Raw genomic sequence first — 25,641 nt, forward strand, 5'->3', positions numbered from 1 at the left:
AGATGTGTGCAGGGGCTTAGCCTTATGCCACTAAAGCTCACACTACATCTATAAATCTTTGTAAAAGGCCTTTGTAAAAAGACTCTTCTAAACACAATTAGGTGTGATATCATTATAAGTTACAAAACTTCCCCAGAACTAAGAAACTGTACATTCCTGTAAATCAAAGCTATTCAAGTAATTATTGTTTCCTAGAAATATAATGTCAGTTATGTAAATTGAATTGGAATTTGACTTCTGAAAGTATGGTTTAAATTTGTGTGTGGTCCTGCTTCCCTCCCCACCCAAAAAACAGAGTTGTCAAATATTTTATGACACCAGCTTCTATTATCTATTATGTACTTAGCTGCTTATAGAAAAAAACTATCAGGAGCTGCATCCTCCACAATCTGCTCAGACAAGGGAGTTTTCACCTATGATGCCATCTAATTTTGAAAACCAGGAATTGGTCAGAGCTGGAAACAGTTCCTATTTCATAGGGGTTTTTCATGCATTAGAGGTAGTAACAAGCTGGAAAACAGAGAATCAAATTTTACAGTTAATTAACAATTTTTCCTAGACATGGAATATTGTCATGCAAGCAACAAGGCCAATCATAATAACAGTATTCACACACTGAATCAATACATGAAACTACAAGCTTGCCTATTATACTCCAAGCATGCCTGATGCCATGGCTGGGAAACCTGCCCCACCAGTTGCTTGTCATCAAAATCTCCTTTAATTTTGCAGAGAATAAATAAAAAGAGTTGGTATTAGGAACAACAGGTGAGATTAATTCAAATTAATTTGGGAAAAGCTAAATCACAGTTTTTCAGTCAACCACTTGGATTCATTTCCAAAGCCTCACTTGGTGATATGTGGGGCATTTTCACTGTCAATGGGCAGCAGCTGCCAGCCAGATCTCATGCCTTTTGGACCAGGGCAAGTTTGACATGATCTAAACCATAAGGCTAATGAAGTAACATACAGATTTGAGTGACCCGTCTTTGGTTATACTGCTTAAATAAAAATAGTTCCCAGGATCCTCTATATATTAAAATACTGGGAGGGATTCTTTTACTGGGGATTATGTATTCTATGTCATATTATATGTGACAATTTACAGTGATGATTTTGGATAGATATATCATACACATTACTCCTATTCCTACTAGCACTTCTTTGGAAGTAGTATTTTTTACTATGACTTTGGTCTCCCTCCCACACACAAGCATACAATTGTTTGCAGGACTGCTGCTGGCTGCATTTGGAGCAAGTCATTGCATTACTAGTTGGGTGGGGAGGGAAGCAGGAAAGGAGGACCACACACAGATCTAAACCATAGTTTGATAAGTCAGATTTCAATCCAGTTTACGTTACTGGATTTATTTTTTTTCCCAGCAAACAATAAACACTTGAATTGTTTTGATTTACTGGTACATAGCATTTCTTAGTTATAGGGAAACTTTATAACCTGTAATGACATCACAACTTCCCTGTAAACAGGAAAGTTGAGTCTCTCTTCTTACGATAATTGTATGGCTTCTGTTATCACAAAGTGCCTCCCAGTCTAATACAAGGCATCCTAATGAGAACTTTAAAGCATGTGCAAACCATCAGTGCCATTGCACAAAATGCACTGGACCATACGGAAAGTGGCTCTGGCAGCCAGGGTGGGCTAAAGCTCCCCCTAAGTGTTGGGCTCAGCAGAGTAGATGAGTAGGGTTGGCTGCAGAGGTGGGAGGCACCTGAGCATCCCCCTGTATGCCCCAAAGGGGTGCTCATGCCCACAGGGTGTTCAGCTCACACCTATTACACCTGTAAGCTCACATTTCTTTTGCAGAAATAAGGGTCCTCCTGTCTTCCTAAGCTCATGGGGGGTTCAATTCTTTAGTGTATTGGAGATGACAGGTTGGAGTTTACAATAGCGGGGTAGACTGTTTTTGAACACAGCTACTGTGTCCTTTCTGATGAGAATGGGAAGTATCAAGAGAGGAATGCAAGTTTTACATGCATTCAAGCAAGAAGAGAAAATTGTCTAAAGATAAAAAAAAGCTGCAGTGTTTGCAGTAAGAGGTGTGGCTGGTAGGACAGACTATTGTGTTCTGGGACAGTGGGTGTTCCTCTTATCTTCCTGCCTTGGTCCACCTTAGAAACACTTAAAAAAACTGAGCCCGAAACATCAGCAAAGGCCAAACAGTGTCTGATAGGGTGTTGGAGCAGGTGTTTTTTGTGATGAGATATGAGCATCACAGGTACTGAGCTGGGCAGTTACCAATGACAATCTTCAGACACAGGAAAATGCACAATTAGTACAAATTGCTGACAGTATTTTCCTTTGCTTGTCAGTGTAACTTCCCTCTTGGTCAGGATGAGCTATAGGACAGCTGTTCTGCCAAAAGCTAGCTTGGAAATATTATTCTGTTATCGTAAGGGTCATACAGTTAAATAAGGCAACAGTTAGGCAAAGCCTGACATCGTCTCCCCATGGCTGGTACCATTTCCTCTGATCAGTATCCTGCACCTGACAGAAAAACGCCAGCAACATCCAACATCTTAGGACTCTCCAGGGGAAGAACTCTGTCCTGCAGAGCCTTCTCAAGAGGATCCATGGAAAATTACCTTACTCCTTGAAATGCCACAAAGAACTTTGTGGACAAAAAGCTGGGAAAACCAGCTTGAGAGCCACAAACACTCTCTTCACTGGGATGTACCCAGCCCCACCTCCCACCCTGGGTGATGACCTGCCTAACTTCCAAGGTGGTGTTCAGCCTCCAAGGAGAGCATTTGCAGTGTCACTGCTGGCAGAGGAGTGTTGGACTCTTGCCTCCGTAACAAGGGCCTCTCTGCCCTTAATGTCAAAGCACAAACTGTAGGGAACATGGTGAGACGCTTCTCTGGTAACTGCCATGGCTGAGCTATTAGGCCTCAATTCAGGTATGACACGTATTGCAGTGTCACTGCTGTGCTTTCAGCAGCAGGCAGCACTTTTGGAAACATTCCCATCGTCTCAGGAAGGAAAACCGAGTGCTGCCAAGCTCCACAAGCATGGGCGCTGTAGTGGGGTGGGAATCCCTTGAGGGCTAGGAGGTGTATGGAGAAGATGGGCACCATGCAGTGGTGGCATGGTATGGGTGAGATGAACCACCCAGCTGCATGAGGGGTTCCAACGCCTCTGCACCTGCTTGGTGGCAGTGGTGGTGGCGCAGGACTCCTGTGGGCCTGTCCTGGTGCCAAACACAGGACACATTTAAGATTAATCACAGAATCACAGATTGGTTTGGGGTGGAAGGGACCCTAGAAATCATCTCATTCCAACCCCCTGCCATGGGCAGGGGCACCTCCCACTAGAGAAGGTTGTTCCAAGCCCCATCCAACCTGGCCTTGAACACTGCTAGAGATGGGGCAGCCACAGCTTCTCTGGGCACCCTGTGCCAGTGTCTGTGCAGTGCCTCATGACACTCACAGTGAAGAGCTTCTTCCTGGTACCTAATCTAAATCTCACCTCTTTCAGTTTAAAGCCATTCCCCCTTGTTCTATCCCTTCATGCCCTTGTAAAAAGTCCCTCTCCCGATCTCCTGTAGGCCCCTTTAGGTACTGGAAGCTGCTCCAAGGTCTCCCCGGAACGCAACCAGCTAGAACAAAAGAAAGGGGATTAAAAGGCGGCGGGCGAGTGCCGGGGTGACTGCAGAGGAGGCATGCGGGACCCTTGCCGGCGCGGTCCGCAGGCAGGGCCGCCGGGTGCGGGGCGGAGCGGAGCAGCGGGTCGAGGCGGGGATTGGAGCACGGCGGAGTTGGGGCACTGCGAGGCGCTCACCGGCGGGGGGCGGGGGCTCCACCTTCCCCTCCGCAGCGCGGCACCGCCTCCCTCCCGCCACACCTCCCGCCCCGTTCCCCCCGCTGCCCCGCCGCGCGGCTCTGCGTGCGCCGCCCCGCCATGGAGCAGGGACCAGCGGGGGGGCCCGCTGCTGGTACCGCCGCCACCACCGCAACCACCACCACCGCCGCTACCACTGCCGCCGCTACCACCGCCGCTACTGCTGCCTCCGGCATCGGGGGTCTGCTCCTGCCGCTGAGCGAGAGCGAGCAGCAGCGCTACTCCGAGCTCTTCTCGCGGTGCTGCCCGCCCCCCGAGGCGGCCGCCGGGGGCAGCAGTGTGGGCGAGCTGTTCCGGGCCTCGCAGCTGCCCCCGGACACGCTGCACCAGGTGGGTCGGGGGGGCGGCCGCCTCGCCCCGAACTTGCGGGGTGCGGGGAGGGAGGAACGGGAGCGGACCCGTTCCCTCAACCCTGCGGGAGAGGCGCTGCCTCTGCTCGAAAGTTAGGGGCTGCGCGGTGCCCCTGTGCCTCTGCGGGCTCTGTCCGCGGCAGTGGGTGCGGGAGCGGGGCACATCCTCTCAGCGCGGCGGCGCGGACGGCGGCGGCGGGGCTGCTTGGTGCCCGCTGTCTTGTCAGGCAGGCTCCCCGTGCTGCTGGTGTTGTGCAGCTGCGTTCCTTGCCCCCTCTCGGGTGTTGATGTTCGTGCCGCGGCGCGGGCTTCAGCGCAGGCTGTGCGGAGCGCGGTGTGCGGGCAGGGTCGGTGATGGCACGGCTTTCTTCACCCGGGCCCCCGAATCTCACACAGAGACAGCTGTGTTCGCAGAGCTGTAAAGGACATGTGGTGTGTCCAGTTCCTGCCTGAATACTGGTACTCTTCTGTAAGTGTTGTTTAAGTGACAGAAATGCTGTGGGTGAAATGATGTTGCAGTATTTACATGCCTGTTCTTGAGAGCAAATACTTTTAGGTTTGAGGTAAGAGGGTCTCATGCTATCAGGGCAGCAGGGGTCCAGAAGTGATCCCCAGCAGTGTTAGGGTGATACAATCCCTCGTAACTGTGAGGAGAAGCTCTGTCGGCGGGCACGAAGGCTTGTGTCATCCACTTTCCAATGACAGGGATATACTGCAAACAGGACTTGCGGTATTCCCCACCTGTGGGTTAGTGATTTGACTAACGCACCATAGCTGCATAATACTTCTGACAATAAACTAAACAGAGGTAGGGTATTCCTGCTTTTCAGAAGTTTTGCTTACAGGAATTCTATTCTTCAGGAGCTCTTTATTTATCAATCGGAAAAGAGTTACATTGTAATTGAGCTGAAATATACTTCCACCTGGGCACTGCCTGAGAGTACCAACTTCATCTCCTGCTTTCCTGATAGCTATCAGGTCATCTCCTAATGACTTATATAAATTCACATTATACAGGTGATTATGAATGAAAATTATGATATTTCAAGGATGTTTTCTCTCTCTTACTTGCGTCGTTTACCAGATCTGTAAAATCAAAAATGTTACCAAGTACTGTAGTACTACTTCATTTTAAGCTGCACTGGGCCTTGGTCTTGCAGGTGAATGGGGGGGTGAAAGGACATTTTTCATGCAGATCTAGCACCAGGAGTTGGTCTTTTGCAAAGAGGAAGAAGAGGGCATTTAATTTCAAATAAGAAGGTATATTTAAGAAACTTGTTAAAGACTTATTAGTCAATTTGTGTGACTGTGGTATTAGTAATTTCATTTTCCAAAGAAGTATGGAAAAACGCTCTTATTTTTGCTTTGTACTTCCTTACCTTATCATTTAAGTGAAATTTATTATCATATTATTATCAGAATGTGTTTTGGGGGTCATTTTATAGTAACGTGTGAATTAAGCCTGAGAATTTTGGGGTTTTCTTTAATGCTTTTGTTGGCTTTTACTGTTTTTCCAGGTATATTTATGCTGAGAGGAGAATGTTACTGGAAAACAGCCCTGTAATTGGCTTTAGGAATATTCAGAAAATAAGACCAGTGGGATCTGGGGATGTTTGTCTTCCTTCTTAGTGCCCTCCTCCTCTTCTTTATATGGCATTAATCATAGGCTTTCTGCTCTATGGCTACAGTGCCTGTCCTCAGAACCTACTGCTGTCAGGTGTTCTTACTAATATTTAATGGAATATAAGTAAAAAAGAATTAATATAATGTACTGGGGGGAAGGGAAGAAAAATGGAAACGTGGATGTTTTTACAGGGGGAAACCCATACAAAGTTGTTTGAGATATTTGCTGATATTTTGTCTTTTATAATCCTCCAAAAATGCGGTCTAATAGTTTCTGTTTAAAGAACCTCACCATTCTAACAATTATGGGAACCAGGCACAGAGGTGCATGGTAGATGTTTTCTGCTTATTACAGGGAACACCCATTTTAGGGAGAGGCAGCTTGTGTGGCTTAAGATACTGAAATAATTGTTGACCATGGAAGTTTTTTGCCTTTTTTTAACACTTTTTAAATCCTTGTATGTCACAAGGCATCCTTACTGACCAGCTGAGAAATGGTCATGCTGGATTTTGCTGTGTCAGAAATGGGGTGATTTGGACTAGAAACCAGTTCTGGATTTCTACTAAGCAGAGCCTCCACAGTCCAGAAGGTGCTTTACACCATTCCTTGGCTCTTGTCTGGGCTATGACAAGGAGCTGCTGTGGACCGTTAGTAAGCAACATGCAGTTTACAGCTTTTTATTCTCAAGTTATTAATTGAGAAACAATTTTACAGATCAGTATGCTTCTAGAACTAGGATTTAGTGCCACTGGACTTGAATTTTTACTTGTGTGGTAAGTGGAATAAATCTGTAAGAAAGAATGAGCCTTTCCTTACAGCCTGATACTCATAACCATCACGGGAAATCTTCCATCTTCATTAATGATAATGGCAAGGTTTGCCATCTAGACAGAAATCACGTGGGTACATCCTGGCTGGAGTACTGCTGTTCAATATGTCAATTCCTGTGGGAAAAAACAGGGATGTGTGCTCCCAGACAGCAAACAGGCAAGGGTTTTGATTGGTTTAAAGGTCAGGTTAGTTCATCCAAAAGGCTATTTAGGTGAAAGAGGCTTGTAACAGTGAGCAGGTAGGGAATGTCAGAGCATGTGTCAGAAGCAGAAATGCTGGAACAAATGGAAAAATTCCAGGCTGTGGCCAGGTCAGTAGGAACAGATGGTGTGCACCTGAGAGTCCTGGGTCTTGCTAAGAATGAAGTGATTGAACACAGATTCATACCCAGGCTCATTAAAGCTAGCTATTCTGCTGAACAGTAGGGTACAGAAGAAGTTGTATGAACTTGTTATTTCAGTTCTGGAAAAATGGATGAAATTAGCACTAAAATTAAAAACATCAGACACTTTGCAGGGTGGAGAAGGGCATGACAGGGACAGGACAGCATAGTTTTTGCAGACTGTATAATCATACCTACCCTGTGTGCTGAAAGTCTTTGACTAGCCATAAAGTGTGGTTAAGGGCAAAACCATTAAGATTTTATTTAGACTTGCACAAAACCTGTAGCAGATCTTTCACTTTTCATCTTCAGGGGCTTTTAAAGTAACTCTGTAAAATGCCTATAATTTCTTGCAGGCAGATCTGGAAGATCTGTGCTAGGATTGGTTTTAGTTTTGTTTTTATTTTATTTTATTTATTTATTTTTAACAATATTTAAGTCAAAAGAGGAAGGAGCAGATTAGTCATGTGCCATGAGGTTATGTAGAGTGCCAGAAATAGCAGAAACTCCTCAGCATCAGCTGGGTTTATATTTACCCATGTTGGTCTCGTTGAAGATGGTGCTGCTCATGGTTTGGCCCCTAATAAAGGGAAAAAGAACTGAATTTATGTGAAGAAAAATCCCGAAAAAACAAATGTCTTGAACTCACCGGAGCCACAGAAATATTGCTGAGGTAAAGACAATCTCACAGTATACTCTGTTACGTAGGTCAGTATCAGTAACGCTGCTTGTGAGGGGAGAAGGCTGGCTGGAGAGGTACTCTAGCAGTAGAAGTAAGAAGGGAGAAGTAGGTGCATCTCTGGGCAGGAGGCACTACTGATGGCCATCAGTAGATGACAACAACAGATTTGCATGCCCACAAGGGCAAAGCCTCCCTGGGGTTTCTGGTCTTTTCCTTGGAGGAATCAGCTGGATTATGCTCCCTATGCATATTGGTATGTCAGTACATGAACTGCTGTACCACAGGTGTTGATGATACCTGGTTTGCCTTTTCTCACTTTGGGAAACTGATTTGTGACCCCGTTTTGTGTACAGCCTTTGCTCCTCGGGTTCAGGACCCCAGAGTGCCTTTGTTACGGGTGCCAAGTACCAGTGGTACTGATGTCTGCATGGATTTCAGGTAAAAGAGTGCTTTATAGAGTCATTGTGCACTGATCAGAAAAGGAGAGCTACCTTGTGCTAGTTTTACTGTTTGCTGGTATTACTGTGGTCTCTGGAGATTTTGCCTTAAATTAGGGAACAAGATTGGACTCAAGATTTACACTGAAGTGCTTATCTTTTTTTATTGGTTTCTGACTTACTCTCACTTGGTTGTCTGATGCTATCTTTAATTCCCAGTTTTATAAACTTTATTCTGATATGCGGACTTGTGCTATATCAGCATAGAGACCCAAAACTCCGTTCTTTCCTCTGCAAATGAACACACTGTTGTTTTGAGCTCTGAGAGTGACAAATACTAATTGTGTGATGCTGGAGCTGCACAAATGCTGCATTTTTTTTTAGCTGGGACTCTCCTTCTAGCTCTGTGTGAATAGGGAACACAGACCAGCGATCTGGTCTTTGTGAGTTAATTTGTGTTTATCATGACTTGTCTCTATAGTTATTGTATCTTCGTGTTCAAAAAAGCAGAAGTGTGACTAGATTTAAAAAAAAAACAAATTGCCAAGTTGTTATGTTTTTATAAAAATACCACTAAGGGTTGGCTTATCTATATTTTTTAATTTTTATTTCAGTAATTATAAATTATTACGTGCATAATAGCTGGGGTGGTATTAACTGTCTGCCTCAACCAGGCAGAAAAGAGCAAGAACTGTGCCAGTTAAAACAGGAGCTTTTTGAGTGAGGAAAGTCTGGCTACTTTATAGAAGATAAAATTCACTCTGTCGTACCCCAGGAGAGAAAAGGAAAGGAAAACTGACATTTTGGTATCATCGTATCAGTACTTCTGGCCACAATCCCCCAAACTGTCATTGCTGTTCTAGAGTCACAATAAAATCTGTGTTTATGTAAGTAGGAACATGCAAAATCCAGAGGTAAAAATCACAGTGGTATTGTCTATTAAAACTAGATAAATAAATAAATAAATAAATAAAGTGTTTCAAATCACACTGTAAAACCAGGAACTCCTAGGCCTGCTTGTCACAGGCATTGAGCAGGATGGTCAGAATTAGCCTGCTCAGGGCCTGCAGCCTTCATTAATTAACACTCGTAACAACCAAGTATGAATTAATTATTTTATTTTCCAATAAAATAATGCTTTGCTAGACTGGATGAAGCCCAGTAACTTTCTTCGTAAGAGTTTGCTGCAGTATGAAGCTGGGATGATGATGAATGTTTATTATTACTATTTTTTAAAAATAATTGTTTTTGTCATGGTACTTGCATACATTCAGTGGGTTCAGCAAACAGTGGAGAATAACCTTTTTTACTTATGCATGTATCTAAAGCAATATACTGTCAGTATTGTGATGTTTATATATAGATCGATGTTGTTCACAATCTGGTTTGCAAATGAGATGTTATATGTGGGATTCACCTATTTCAGTGGGTGGATCTAGCACAGACACCTACCACGAACACCTGCCACAAAGGAGCTTTGGTATAAACTCTGAGAGCATGAATTCATTTGAGCTGAAAAATTTAGCCAAGATACATTCGTGAAAGATGGAACAAGCATTTCTGTGACAAAGAATCAGGATAAATAATCTATTTAAAAAATTATGAATCATGAGAGACATTTGATACAGTATTTGTAAAGCAAGACTCTTTGATGTATTAACATGTAAACACACTAACAGTATGGTAAAATACATTAATGAGCAACTTTTTAAGACAGTCAAACCATTGAACAGCTGAGTTAGTGGATAATTAACTAGAAGAGGTTGCTGAAGTAGAAAGCCAACTGTGGACAAATAGAAATCTGCTCTTCCTGAACAAAGGGAATATTTTCTTTTCCCAGTGTATTAAGGAGCATTATTTAGTGACCACTGCATAGAATTGAGAACTCTGTCGGGAAGAGCTGTTTTTTTTCTTTCTTTTCTTTTTTTCTCCCCACTGCAGTTTAGACACAATGATGAGGTGGAAGGATGTGGTGGGAGGAGAGCCAGCAGTTTTGTGATCTTGTAGGCCACAGTGACCAGAAATAATCAGCTAAATCACTAGCTGCAAATTATGCTTAATTTACCAGTCTGTTTAATACACAAAACATCTTTTTATAAACTTCCAAATGTTTGTATACATAAGAAACGTGTGGTTTGTGTTTCCTAGCAGATGTAGATGGTCTGTGTATTTTTAAATGAATCCCAGTTTTCCTCTAAATTTAACTTTGCATGTATCACATGTACTTACGTAAGTAGGCGTATATCTTATTAGAGCTGATAATGGAGCAAAATTCCTACAAAATAAAATTTAAAATGTCTAGTTGCTTAAATGTGTTTTAAAATATTATTTGCTGGCAAAAAGAAAAATGTTACCGTATTTATTTAAAAAAGATATCTCTTGTTTTAATGATGACCTTTAATGATTCAACTGATGAGACAGATCTTAATCTAAAAAATAGGAAGTTAGGGTCTTATATTTTTGGACTTAAGTATTACGTTTTAAATAGTTTATTTAATAATGTTTATTTCTCCTATGGATCTGCCTTGCAAGCATTAAGGTTGGGTTGCTTCATGCTGGCAGCTGTTTTAGACTAGATGGTACATTTGGAGAGGAGTATTGAAGAAGCTGCCTCTGACAAGTGGTGCCCTATGCAGAGCGTGCTTGTGGTGTGCGATGGGTGCTCTCCTGTCGGGACTAGGTCTTCTTAAGGCTATCCTATGGTTACACGCTGCCTGTTAAATAGTCTCTTGGACGTGGGAGAGTTATTCAGTGGCCTTCCTAATGAACAGAAATTAGTGAGAAGAGCAACAAGAGTGCCCTGCTTACAGCAGCATTATTAGCAAATGTCTTAGTGAAGCCCCAGTAGGGTCTTGAGAAACTTTAGATAGCCTGACTACCAAAGCACATCTTCAGTGTTTCTTTTCTGCTGCTATATTTTTTATCTCTGTGGGTTTTTAACTCCCCTGAGCAGTAATACCCCATCCAAAAAAGCTGCAAATGGATTTTCTGGTATCCTACCCTCACATCTACATAATCCTGCAGTCTGAATGTGTACCTCAGTAGGTCTTCCTTTCTGACAGGAGGTGGTGGGGGGCTACTCCTTTGAGCAGGGCCATACTTAAAACACTGGATTTAGACTTTGTAATTCCCACTGTCTTAATGGCACTGAAAATTTAGAGTTGGCTAATGGGAAACACTTGGCTGAGCTTGAATTTAAGATGTCTGAACATAATCTATGGTGTCTGCTTGCTCACTGCAGTATGAGTCATGAACTGACTTCTACATTCAATAGCAAATGTCTGTAGCATTACTTTATTATTACTGTTATTATTATTTTTTTTACAAAACTCAAGTGTTTTTTGGCATGAGCCTTTCAAATGAATTTACTTTTTAAAAAATCATTTCTTCTTCTTAAAGTCTCGCTTTCCACACCAAGAAACATTAGATCAGCTTTGGCATAGGTAACGTTTCACGTTTCATGCATTATTTACTTTTGGCATAATTTACACAGTGATGTCCTATGGAAGCCAAGATGATGGGTCTTTCAGAATAAAACAATGTATCTAATTGCTTGCAAAACAGGATCACTGCTATGGGCTGACAAATACAGTCAGAATTATTTTGTTACCAACAGTAACAGCAGTGGAGCAGTAAAAGGTGATGTACTCTGAGGTTTCAAGTGCCAAAAATAAAAACAAATGTGAAGGGAGGCGAAATGAGCTCAATAGTGTGATTTATGTGTGGTTTTGTTTATTTATTTTTCTTTCCCGCCTCTGAATAATTGCTGTCTTTAGGGATAACTTTGTTTTAATAGCCATAGGCTGCTTTTCCTTTAGTATGTAGAGACAGAAATGCAAATATAAGTTGTGATATAAAATGTGCTATACCATGCTGACATACTGTGCATGGGCAGTGGAGACGATGTCGTTTTTGACTGTCTGATGTTGCTTTTTTGAAGTCCTGTGTTCTTTAGCTGAATTGAGGACAAGCACTTGGTTTAGATGCAAGCAAGTATGTTCTCACTGGCTGCATGACACAGTTCAGCACGTAAGGTGCAAGCATGTTGGGTGAAATTGTGGTAATTTTAGGGTGTGTCACAGTTTTTTGTTTGTGGGGTGTTTTTTTCAGTGGTTTTTTTGGGATTGTTTGTTTTTTTTTTTTCTTCCCTCAGGAAGAAACTCAAGATTTTGCAGTATTTTCATTCTCCCAGAATGAGGACTGGGAGACACCAAGTGTCAGATCCATCATGCACAGTTGTCTATAATTGATGCTCATTCTGAGAATTGAGAAGCAAATGTTTAAACCTCTGAAGAATTAGTTTTTTTCTGTCATTGTTAGAAGTTGCGGAAGACCTAGATAATTGTAGCTGCTAGAAGTCTTCTCTTATTTAGGGGTGTGGACATGTCCCATATGCCCTGGCTGTCTGTTCTCTTCTGTAAATTCTGAATTTAGTATTAATGGTAAAAAAGGGTCCTGGAAATTTTCCTTTGGACACAGAATACAGTAATTTCCTTCTTAAACAGAATAAGAGGGAGAAACTGAATACAAGGCTATTCCCAACCAGTAGTATGTTTTTGTAGGTTATTGTGAGCTGACTTCTAGGTTACTGGCTGGGTTCCTTTCTGGGTTTGGTGACTGTGACATTCACACCTCTCAGTAGCTTTTTATGCGCTAGTGCTTACATGGGATCCCTTATTGAGCTGGTAGGAAGCATAAAGAACCTTGCATGAGGATGAGGGAGCTGGGAGGTAGTAGAAACAGGGCAGTAGTGAATCTCATTACAAGCAGTGGCTGTAAAACAAACTGGAAAAGAAGCTCAAAGGAGTTGGCCAGTGTGTGTATTGGGAGATATCTGGTTTGGGAGAAGATCAGAAGGCAAAAATAAACATGTTGTTAACTGCTGTTCTCTATTGTTGAGTAATAAAAGGCAGGAACCAGGAAGCTGCTTGTTTCTGTTTTTTATTTGATACTTTAGGTAACATGGTGATGAACAGGTTATAAATACAAATGTCTGCTGCAGACAGAAGTTGAAACAGGCTAGAACCTGGTAACCTTTAAAAAAGGATAAGGTAAGGTTTAAAATTATGCTGATGCCTGAAGCTTCCTACACAGTCCTTGAGTGGTCTTATGAAAAGCCTGTCGATAGCAACAACCCCAAAACTTCCCCCCAGAAAAAAACACCCCCCCCCAAAAAAAACTATAGAGCCCAAATCTCATCTGGTTTTTAGGTTGAGTTTATCATGAGATGCCACTGAAGTTAGAAATTGAGAACCTCAGCCTTCTGTTTTCTACATGTGGTATGTGATGGAGGTGTGTATACGATGAATAGTATGTTTGGGTTTTTTTGCACTTGTAACCTACTGCTATACTTGCTCAGCTATGGACTTTTTTTAAGTCCATAGCACTAAGTTGTTATTCCAGAGATACTTATAATACTGTGAAGTCATGCCTCTCAAAACTTGTTTTGAGCATTGTGAGAGAAAGGAACCAGGATGGGGAGCCAGGGGGTGATGATGTTACAGCAGCTGGCCCCTCATAGAGTGGCAGGTCCCAGGTTCACTGGCCAGAGCAAATACTGTTTCAGGACAAGAAAGAGCAGCACTGGGCAGTGCTGATGTCAGCAGGAAAATCATTCTTAGTGCTATTTACATCATGTTATCAGTCTCTTTATTTTCCTTCTCTCTCTGCTACCCCTCCCCCCAGGCTATATTACAGTCGTTATATCTTTTATTTGATCTAATCTAAATCAGGGCTGTCCTTGATGAGGATATTTTCCAAAGGAATATTTTTTCCTTTGGAAATACTCATTAGCTGTTTTTAGACCGCATTATTTGGCATGCATATATTTGATTGCAGGGGGAGCGTGCAAGAGGTGAAGCATTAAGTTAAGTCTACCAAGGCACTTTATTTTAGTACAACTACTAAATTTAAGCCCTGCAATAAAATACGGCACTCTGGGATTGGACTGATGGTCTTCTGTTCAGGTACTGAAGGGCAGGTCTTAAGGTCAGTATCTCTGAGTAGGGGAAACATCCAAAAGTGCAAAAAGTAGGGTATAGGTTTGTGAATCTCCTCTTCCCTTTCCCCCCCTCTATACAGTTTACATTATTTGGCAAAATCTAAGTGCCAATGTTAGTAACAACCAAATTAATACTGAGACAGGCCAGTAATATTTGGGTAATACTTCTAATAACTGGGTCACTCACGGTAAGTTAAGTTTCAAAATCTAAGTGTTTGGTATTTTAATGAAAACAGAGGAGCAGTGTGTCAGGGGCTGTAGATGTGAAATACATTTAAAGAAGTGGATGAATAGTGCTATCTAGTTTTCTGTGTTCCTGATTCCCTTCCAGATGGAAAATTTTGGTAATACATAGTTGCAGGACTGTCCTGTGGTGAAATTGTCATTTTCCCAGAACAGTGTTCCTACAGTTTCCACAGCACTGTCTAGTTGAGTGCTGTGGTTTGTATGCAACTCTGCACGGCACAGAAAAGAACTTTGTTTGGAGCAGTAGGATTATTTGGGCGAGGTCTAAATGCTTGAAATTTTGCTTTGCACTGGTGGCTCCTGCATGACGACATGTCTTGCAAGCAACATTGTACAGTGGTTTTAATTTGTAGAAGGTCATTAAGCAATTTCAAAACCAGCTCACCATTGCTGTAAGATGATGTAAGGGCTATAGTTTTGTAACAAAAGAGTGTACTGGAGTTGTGTAGTTCCAAGGAAAGGTGAATTTGGATCATAAGCTAATACACATTGACATAGTGAACCATTTCCCAAACTTAATGCTTAAAAAAATTTTAACCTAAAATGACACTGGGTCCCCTGAAATACAAAATGTTTATTTTGCTGCTGATGTTTCTATTCTGTTAGGAGTTTGCCTGTTTGTGCTTTTAATACCTTGTTATGGTATCTTTCACTCTGTTGTCTTAGCCTTTTCTTGTGACCTGTCTGGGAGAACTGCTACAAATGTAATATTAGAAGGACTCATTTGCAATAGGAATGCTAAGTTTACCCCTCCATGGCAGTAGTAGCTCATTTATTATGCAGTTTGCAAGCAGAATATGAAAGCTAGTTATATCCTTGTGCGAACATCCATCAGTCTAATTAACCATTAAATGGTCAAATGGCTGAAGACATGTTTGAATTTCTGAATGTGTAACATACTCTACAGGGAAGACATTCTTCCTCTGGTTCTCTATTAAGAGCTTGTTTAACCTGTCACCTTGCTTTTTATGCAACACAAGCTTTCATCTTCTGCTGGGAATTACCAGCCAACTAACGGTCTTTTGGCTATTATTATATGGCTAAACATGAGCTTATATTCCTGAAAAATCTTGCCATTTCCTACATAGCCATGTGGTTTCAGATAAAAAATGAGCACAAAAAAGAGGTGATCTCCTTTGATACTGCTTTTTCCACATCATCTTTTGTAATGTAATCTAAAATTTGCCAATGTCCCACATCATGGGTTGGGTTCTTTTTGGCCTGGTTTTAAAAAGAAATGAAGCTTGTGCAATGATGCTGTTAATTCAGCCCAGTAATAACTCTGAATTTAGCTGTTTCACCAAAAATTCAAGAAAGTTGAGAGACTTTGAAAAGTTCATGGGAGTTGTATGAAAGACCCAAGTTATTTGGTAAAGGACAACCCTGTTAATTTTCCTCCTGAGAAAAAAGTCCCCAGGTGAACTCAGCCCTTGTTAAACATTAAAGAATCAGTAGAAGAGTGTCACTTGAAGTTAGAGGTCCAGAGAAAGCTGGGATTTGTCAGTTCTGATGCTCATGGGCAACTTAATAGAGCTGATGTAGGGAAGTGATGGAGTTGCTAACCCTGGAGGTATTTAACAGATCCGTAGATGTGGCACTTAAGGACATGGTTTAGTGATGGACTTGGCAGTGCTAGGTTAATGGTTGGACTTGATGATCTTAAAGGTCGTTTCCAACCTAAATAATTCTGATTCTGAATAGTGGTGCGGGCAGGAGGTAGAAGATGGCTGTAGAATAGCATTTTAAAAGTTACTGTGGTACTGAGTGGAGAGGAAGGGGAGTCTCTCTGTATCTGCTCAGTGTCGATATTTCTGTGCCCCTGTTTGCATCCCCCATCTCTTCCCACGCGGCTCCACCTGCGCTGCTCTTTGTTCCCTTTGCTTCCAGCTGGTGACTTCCACCAGCCAAGAGAGCTGCTTGTTCAGCACTTCTCTGCATCTGCCAGGAAATAAACAAATAGTGGGAAGAGAAACGGAAGGGATGTGTTCTTGCTCTTTTTGTCAGCTTTACTTAGGGCTTTTCTTTTTCTTTTTTTTTTTTTTTTTTTTTTATAATTGTATGTCTTGCAAAAATGGATTACTGTGAGAAAATGTCCTTGAAACTACAGCAGAATCCTATCGCCCCTTTGGTTTCCTTAGTTTTTTGGCATTAAGAAAAATGCAAGTACTTTAACACTGATGCATTGGAGATGGATTCTTATTCATATGGCTAGTAAATATGCCATTGCCATTGAGAGGTTTACTGTAGTCCCCTAAGAGCTTGCCAGGCGTCTTGTTTGCGTGCAGGCCAAATTTGATGTATCTCTGTATTACTTCCAAAGTGTATTTTCTGCCTTGGATGTGGTGTGAAACACTTGCGCATAGGCACAAAATACGACACTGATTGCAAACTGCAGAGTGCTGCCAAATGGTCAGTACGCTACTGTGAAGTTCATGAGGGTGGTAAAACACTGGCACAGGTTGCCCAGAGAGGTGGTGGATGCACCATCCCTAGAGACATTCAAGGCCAGGCTGGATGGGGTTCTGAGCAGCCTGGTCTCACTGAAGATGTCCTTGCTGATGACAGCGGGGTTGGACCAGATGACCTTTGAAGGTCCCTTCCAACCCAAACTATTCTGTGATTGTAAGATCACTGCTGGGCTTTCTGTCCTATAAATTCCCTTTAACTCCCTGGGAAGCTGAAGGCAATGTGCCAGTACTATTTTTGCTCCTTTAGCGCCAGTACTTTCTCTTAGTGTTTCCAGACTTTGTGACTGCTGTCTGTCTGGGAGCTGGAGAGGACATACCCATTGCCCATTCCCTTTTTTTTTTTTGCCCTAGTTATACTCAAGTGCAGGTTCCCTGTGACCCATGCAATGTCTCATCTCAAGTGGGTTTCAGATGAACACGTGGATTATACTTGGCATAAGCAGCAGGCAAGCCCCTCACACACAGTGTGGCATCTCAGCATGTCACAACTGATAGCTGCTTGTAACTTCATTGCTATTTGCTCATTCCTCATGTGTTTGTGAAAGAGGTGTTAACTTCTTCAGCCATGTTTAACAAGTTTAGATCATTCAGCAGTGGTTTCCCTTCAGGAAGTTTCACTGTTTGTGGTGCAGGAGCTGCCATTGCTGCACTGATGTGCAGAGGAGATTCCCCTGTCTGCCTGATTCCCCTTTACAGCGAGGTTATGTCCTAACAAAAAATACTTATCTTGTTATAGATATATCTCATTAGTTATATCTATTTCATTCTTAATTAAGAGGATCATATAACCCTTTAAAAGTATTTACAGGTTTCTATGTATACTTAAAAAATTTCGGTGGCTATTATTATGAGTAAAAATTGGCAATAGATTAATTTAATTAATTTCTTACTATGTCTCTGCTGTCTGTTTTTCTCAACTTGGAAGGAAAATTTGCCTTGATTTCAAACTTTCCTTACAGAAATGTTTAAGTATAAACATTGCAGAGGAATACTTTCTTGTACAAAAACTGCACAACTATTTCCAGTGGAATTTACAAATAACAAATTCCATCATTCATCTCACTGCAGAAGTGTTTCTGCTGATACTGAACCTTGGAAAACATTATCTAATTATGAGCCAAATTTTGCTTGACCATGTACCTTTTGACGTTGGAAATGTGTTTGAGGTCTTAAGCTATACAGAATATTTGTGTTGTGGTGGTTTTGAAAGACTATTTGGAATGCAAAATAATTGCACAGGTAGCGAGTCCTGTATGCTTGTGTTTAACCAGCTTGCCAAGTGTAGAGAGAACTTCATGCCTGTGCTGAAAACCCCATAGCTGAGCATCTGCTCAGAAGCAGGATATTGAGCAACAGACCATATACCCTTCATCCCTCTAGCCTTAGTCAGCTAGATCTGAACATTTCTCTGCTCTTTGTCATTGAATCTGCTACTTGCAGTGCAAGAAACTGGTGGGGAGAAGCACCATTCCAGAGGTTTGATCATCAGGAAGAGTGGCAGTACTAACAGTGAGTAAAGTTTGATCATCAGTAAGAGTGAGATGGGATTTTGCCTGTCATTTTTACTTTTCAGGGTGTGACAGGGAGTAAAAGGAAGGATAATCATAGAGTGGTTAGGGTTGAAAAGGACCTTAAGATCATCTTATTCCAACCTCCCATCATGGGCAGGGATACCTTACACTAAGCGAAGTTGCTCAGAGCCTGTCTAGCCTGGCCTTGAACACTGCCAATAATGTGACATTCACAGATTTCTTGGCCAGCCTATTCTAATGCCTCAACACTCTCATAGTAAAGACTTCTTCCTTATATCTAACCTAAATCTCCCCTGTTTAAGTTTGAACCCATTACCCCTTGTCCTATCACTACAGTCCCTAATGAAGAGTCCCTTCCCATCATCCCTATAGGCCCCCTTCAGATGCTGGAAGGCTGCTATGGGGTCTTCACACAGCCTTCTCTTTTCCAGGCTGAACAGCCCCAACTTTCTCAGTCGGTCTTCATACGGGAGGTGCTCCATTCCCCTGATCATCCTCGTGGCCCTCCTCTGGACTTGTTCCAACAATTCCATGTCCTTTTTATGTTGAGGACACCAGAACTGTACACAATACTCCAAGTGAGGTCTCACGAGAGCAGAGTAGAGGGCCAGGATCACCTCCTTCGACCTGCAGGATCACCTCCTTCGACCTTTTGATGCAGCCCAGGATACAGTTGGCTTTCTGGGCTGTGAGCACACACTGAAGCTGGCTCATGTTCATTTTCTCTTCGACCCACACACCCAAGTCCTTCTCTGCAGGGCTGCTCTGAATCTCTTCTCCACCCAGCCTGGAGCTGTGCATGTAAACAGCACTCAACAATAATCACCAGAAGTGTGTCTGAGGTTTTCGTAGATGTTAGATACCACTGAAAATAAATGATGTTTTTGTAGTTTTCTCATGAAACAGCAACTGAGGTAGGGACCCAAAGTACTTACGACTCATGTCTTAAGAGTTGTCCCAGAGGTGCCTTCCATCTCTCCCTCCTGGCTCTGAACGTTGTCTTTTTCATAGGGAAAAAGCAAATGGCAGCACGAGCACTGCATGGCACTTTTCATGGGCCAGCGGCAGCATAAACATTAACTAGATCAGGAACAACCCGTACCCTGACTAGGTACCTGATGGATGTGTCAGCAATTCCGCTAAAATCCATGAAAATCAGAGGCTGGGAAATGCATTTCTCTTGACACCTCTGCCCTTTTTTCAAACCAAATGGATACCAAAGCTAATGGGCTATGAAAAGTACTGGGGAGAGTTTGGTGTGGTCAGCCTTGTCTTTACAGGAGGCTGGATTATCTACAGCTATAGAAAGGACCTCAGACCATCGCTAGGCACCCTCCCCTTTCTGCAGTAAAATCCCATTTCTGTGTTAGTCTTGAGAAATTTGTTAATGCCTGGTGATAACTGTAACATTTATAGGCAACGTACTCCTCAGCTGCCTTATCTTTAGATTTAAGAAGGTTGTTTTTAAGCCTTGTGTTTATGGTCTGTCTGTAGAGCATATGAAGAACAGATTATTCCTCTCCCTTTTCAAGCCAACTGTTATCGTGCCTCCTTTTAGTTCAGTGTTGCAAACTGTCATTTACACATTTGAACATTTCTGCAGCAAATCTTGGGAAAGTGAAAGCAGAGAAATTTTTTCTTTAAGAATCTTGAGGTAGCATTATCTAATATGATAGACAACTGTACAAGTGGTCACATCAGACATGAGAATAAAAACCATATGGGCATGATTTTTCAGATCCTTTGGGCTTTGAGCAGGGACTCTCTTGTGCCTGAGGCATGCCAGTAAGTTTCCAGGGTCCCTGGGGAAGTGCCGTGCCAAGGGAGGCCCTCCCTATGGACAGGGCTGTGCCACCTGGTCATGGGTCTGCTGTGTGCCCTGGTGATGCTGCTGCCCTCAAGGCAGCCAAAATGTACTGACTCGCTGCAGGAACTTCATTGTCCATTGCTAAATTGTGCCCAGGGGTCACTGCTTGCCTCAAGACCATCCCCTCATCCCAGTGAGCGAATCTAAAAAATTCATGAAGATTTTGATGGTCATAAAACCATCTTAGTTTCCACAAAGGCAGTTAGAGTTCCTCCTGATGCATTAAAATGGTGGACTCTACTGCGTAGTGTGTTTGCCAGTGTTTGGGATTGGTTTTGGGTTTTTTGTTTGTTTGGGGGTTTTGTGTGTGTGTGTTTTTGTTGTTTTTGTTTTTCCTTAAAATTATAGCTTTAAAAAGATGATTGTTCCTACTGCTAGTGACTTCCATTTGCAGTCATGTAGGCTTTTTGCTTTGAAACCAGCCTTGGTTGTGGACCAGAAGAGAAGGCCTGTTATCAGAGGCCAGTTTTCGGAGGGCCTTTATTGGAAATCCTGGCACCAATGTGTATAATAAAAAACATCACCAGCAAAAAAAGCCACACAAAACCTCCAAACCTAGCTCCTCTCTAAGGGAATGAGCTCACAGTAAATGTCTTGTTGAGTAGGAAATGTTTATTACTCATTCCTTAAAAAGCAAACCATACATGAAACTCATGGTGGTAAGATAGGTTGGATGGTTGCCATCTTACATGCTTGTCAAAATGTATAGAAGAGTAGCAGTTGCCATGAAAATTATTTCATTAGAGGATGTTTCATAAGGAGACTTAGAAAAAAAAAATGTTTAACTCTTGAATTGTGTGTTTTGATACCTTCCACTCTGCTCCTCTGAGACTTCTATGCTCTACAGTTTTGTTTGGCATCAACTTGTTCAATGTGTTGTTTTTTATATGCTGCGCTCTCATTTGTGGGCTATGTTGTACATTTGGACTTAAAGAGGCTGTAAATACCTTGTACAGGAATTCAAGTCGAATCCTTCCCAAAGTTTTTGTAGAAATTCAATTTCCTGCTGGGGAGTGTCAAGATTTTTAAGGTCAGTACTCTGTGGAAATTCCTCCAGCTTTTATAGCAGGCTGGGAAAAAATAGAAATCTGGTATTCTTATGCAATCTGAATTAAATTTGTACTCTTGATGTGAGTAAATACAGTTATATACCTTACTAAAATTTCTTTTTTAAAAGGACAAAAGGTTTTGTGTTTTTTCAGTTTGAATTAATTCCTTTTGACATTGAAGTATGGTGCCAAAGATTTTCAGTGTTGTGCGAATTATTATTATGAAAGCAGTTCTGAGGGATTTGAAAACGAAGAGACCCAAGGGTTTGGTGCCCAAATATTGTGACATTAAAAAGAAAGGTACAAAATACAAATATTTTCTATTATAAACCGTATTTAATTGGATCATTTTTGCGTAACTTGTTGTGAGCAAAGGGTTTTCCACATTCTGAATCTGGAAGAATGAAAAGTACAGGCAAACAAATAGGTTTCTTAAAGGGCAGGTGGATTTTAAGGAATCAGAGTTATTTTTCTGAACATTTTTTTTTTTAATTGTTGTTCCCAAAGTGTTAGTATTGTTTTTGTGGTATTTTGCATGATTTTGCATTTTAATGGGACATTTACAGTTGTCACTTTTTTCCACGATGGTTTGCATAGGAAGATAAAAGTAAACAGCAGATTGATATATTTCTCACTGTTTATTTGTGAGGAAAAGGTAGCACAATTTGTCATCATTAGTCAGAATTGAAGTCATCCTGGTTTTGTATGTATCTTAACGATCACCTGAATGTACAGGCATGCAGTTCCTCAAAGCTATATTTTATCTGTCAGTAGTAAATACCTCCTTTGAGCTAGTAAGGTACGTACCATTCAGAGATTCAGAATTATTGTGACATCAATTGCAAATGTGGTTTTGAAGTTGTAGTGAGTTTATGCAGTATATCTGCCATGCATCCTGGAAGGTGTCCCTGGCCATGGCAGGGGTTTGGAACTAGGTGATATTATGGTCCTTTCCAACCCAAACCATTCTGTGACTCTATGATACATGTTGAGAAAAGGCTCCCTGTCCCCAGTACTTCAAGACTTTGTACTCGCCAGAAACTTTTCAGAGAATGAGAAACTCTTCTTCTTTTTTTTGGGTGTAGTGTTTTGTTTTTTTTTTTTTAATTTTTATTTTTAACTGTGTAATGCAGAAGGCTGTACTTAATTGTCTTGTTGGAGCAGGCAAGTTGTTTTAATCCAGAACTAACATCATAGTACAGATTATTTTAAAAATGATTTTACCTTGATGTAAGATTTTCTATAAAATCTGAGTATTTCAAGTGGGTAATGTTATGAAATACGTATACAGTGGTTTGTTTACAGAAGAAAAAGTGCTTCTGGGTAGAAGCATTGAGATGTTTTCTGCTTGAAACCATTGTTGTTTCTAGAGCCTGAGTATGCTTTGTACATGTGTTGTAGAACAATTTTCTTAGAAAGTTAGCATGGCAAAGAAGTTGAAGACAGACAAAACTCCTGTTTGTGCTCAGCAGTGAGCCTATAGCTGTGGTGAGCAGCAGGTCATGAACAGAGGAACTCTTTGGTTACTCTGTGGATGGGTAACACAGGAGAAAAGTGCATAAAACTGGCGTTTCTTCCCTGTTCCTGTGCAAGCCACAGGCACTTGTACGGCAAAAAACCTTCAAACAACAGTATCTTAACTCTTCTTCCCTTCTTTCCTCCCTTCAGCCTAACCCACTACCAGTGATGAAATGCAATCTAAATTTAAGTATTCACACAAGTGGAAAAAATACTCTTGTGTTTTGACCTAGTTTCAACAGGAAAATTAAACTAAGCCACAGTTGAAAGATTTCAAGTGAAGAAATGCAGCACTAATGTCTGTTCTGTCTTATTTAAATATTTTTCTTTTCTATTTATCTTCCTTTCGGGAAGCTGCTGTTGTGGTTTAAGAATATCTGAAGTTTAACTTCTCATGGTAAAATGAAACTTCATCCCAAGTTGAAGGTAATTTCTGTGGCAACACCCTTGCCAGGCAGCAGCCAGGTAGGTAAGCAACATTTGTTAGGTGGGGCCATAGTGGAGGCGACTGTTGGGGATAGGACTTTTCCTGTATCTTGCTTCTCATGCTTAACAAAGTGCTTGTTGTGAGTCTACTAAGCCAACAGATTCCTGTGCAAAAGCACTGACGGAATTAAAAGCTTAAGCGGTTCCTGCACTCTCAGGAGTTTAAGTGGTTTAGGCAAGGAAAATAGGGGCAAGAGTATACATTTGTTAAATACTACTACTTTTGCTTATTCTCAGGCTTCAAACTAACAAAGCACTTAAAAGACTTGGGGGTTTTCAGCTCATGAGCTTTCCTAGTGAATTTTCATGGGGCTGTTTAATGTGAATCTCAGAGAACTTTTTTGAACTGTACAGCTCTTAGAGAAGAAAAGAATTTCTAGCTCAGTCATACAGTGTATGTGCTTACTAAAATATAGATTTATTAAAAGTCATCTGTGGTTTTGCTCTTAATAAGGCTTTTGCACTTTGGCCCCCTTTTGTGAATGCGTTGTAGGGTTTAATTGCAACATAAACTATTTGCTCTGCAGGATTCCTGTTTCATTTAGTGCAGGTATTGTGCAAAGTGTAAGGCAGAGGGTTAGAAGAAGGAAGAGAGGCTGCCTTTAAGACGTGAATTGGCATGCAATTCAAGCTTGTTTTTTTTGGTATCTAGCTTTCATTTACATAAAGCAATAATTTGCCTAAAGACTTCTGCTAAATGTGAAGCTTCCCAGTATTAATGAACAGGGAAGAAAATAAAGCAATTGAAATGAAAAATGATTGCTAAATTGTTCATTCACTGTCCTGGTGCATAGGCTTAGTTTTCAATACTGGAGCAAAGTAATGCCAAAAATTAAGAGGTATTTAGAAAAGCTGCATGTCTTTTACAAATCCTTTTTATTTTAATATATAGCAATGGGTACAGATGTCTTTTTGTTTTTTTCTAGATTAACTCCAGAAAGTCCTGTGAAAGAGTCATAAAAGCCTCACAGCTAGTATTTTTAAATACCTTGCCTGCTGTGTGATTAGCCCTAATAATGGAGTTACATTAAAATAAGCATGTTAGTTGTTGCATTATGACTGAAGAAATGAGAAACTCTGAATAATCTGAGCGTTTCAAATACATTGTGAGCTCTCCTTACACACTTCACTATGTGCAAGAGCAGGAGAAGGTGTTTTGGTGGCAGCCATGGGTGGAACTGGTACGTGGCCACCCTTTCCCAGTGCATCCCTCTGCTGTCTCTGCTGAGCTCCTTTTCCTTGAACAATGGACCAGTGCTAAATAAGTGCTTAATATAGACATTATGAGAGCAGATTGTAGATATCAAGTTTACAGATCAACAGGGTTTGTGAAGAGAAGCTCAGAGCTGTCTTTCTAAGGCAGGTGGAGATTTACAGCCCTGGTTTTGGATATTATTCAAACATCGGTGATGCTGGCTTTGTGGATTGTCCCATTTGATTGCAGGAGGATTTCTTGCAGGCTTAAAGATAAGTGCTGGCTCATGTGCCTTTTGTGAAATGAGACCTGGGTCACAAATACTCATCTTCATATTCTTATAAAATTGGCCTGTGGAAATGAGAGACAGGGATAGAAGCTTTCATTTGCTTAGTGCAAAAATGGGAAAATGTTACTTGTGAATGTGTAGGAGGAGGAAGCACAGACATAGGAATTATTTTGGAAACAGTTGTAGTATTTTGTGTAAAAAAAAAAGAGTGAAAATTTTTTCTTAAAATCAGTGTGTGGGGTTTCTGCTACTAGATGAAAATCAGTCAGATTTCATTGAACACTTCCTTCTTGCTTTGCAGATAGTAGTATATGTCTCCTGCCGTGATCATTAGTGCCTTTGGAGATCTGAAATCAGTATGCAATACCAGCCATATATCACTTTCCATTTTACCCATCTCTTCAGAGTTTAATAAATCAGAAGTCTTTGCCCAATATGGTAAGTTCTTCTGCATTAATTTGCTATTTTGAGCCACAAATGTTTGTTGGAAGTCGGACCAGAACTTAGAAATTAAACAGGGATTTGCATATCTATTGCAAATCTTAGACATTGTGTTGCTACCCTCAGCTGTGCAAGCCTGTGCAGCTCCCTGGTGCAGTGCAGCAGATATCCTGTGTGGAGAAGGGGCTGTTAGAGATACACTTTCAGTATGTGATTGAAGTCTTAGAAGTCCAAAGCAGTTTTTGACAGTCTCTCGCAAGTGCAGATTATGCTATTGTTATCTTTAGCTGAGGATGGGGGAGAAAGGTTGAGCAGAAATTGCTGCAGCAGTGATGTGTGATGGATCATGCAGCATCTGTGATGGATGAAAAATAGGCTGTGCCG

General features: G+C 41.5%; 1 protein-coding gene across 4 annotated transcripts in view; it reads left to right on the forward strand.

Moving 5' to 3' along the window:
• The first annotated feature begins 3,883 nt into the window (after positions 1-3,883).
• REPS2 (RALBP1 associated Eps domain containing 2) overlaps positions 3,884-25,641 on the forward strand; it is a 100,243-nt gene continuing 78,485 nt past the window's right edge. For all 4 annotated transcript variants that reach the window (XM_061364517.1, XM_061364519.1, XM_061364520.1 and 1 more), the window contains exon 1: positions 3,884-4,189. In XM_061364517.1, the coding sequence (XP_061220501.1) occupies positions 3,920-4,189 (270 nt within the window). In that variant the 5' untranslated portion in view covers positions 3,884-3,919. The remainder of the gene's footprint in view (positions 4,190-25,641) is intronic.

The sequence above is a fragment of the Neopsephotus bourkii genome, unplaced genomic scaffold (assembly GCF_033783945.1).
Source record: "Neopsephotus bourkii isolate Nb327-2 ecotype Australia unplaced genomic scaffold, CSIRO-AGI_Nbou_v1 NB_1234, whole genome shotgun sequence".
Lineage (NCBI taxonomy): Eukaryota > Metazoa > Chordata > Aves > Psittaciformes > Psittacidae > Neopsephotus > Neopsephotus bourkii.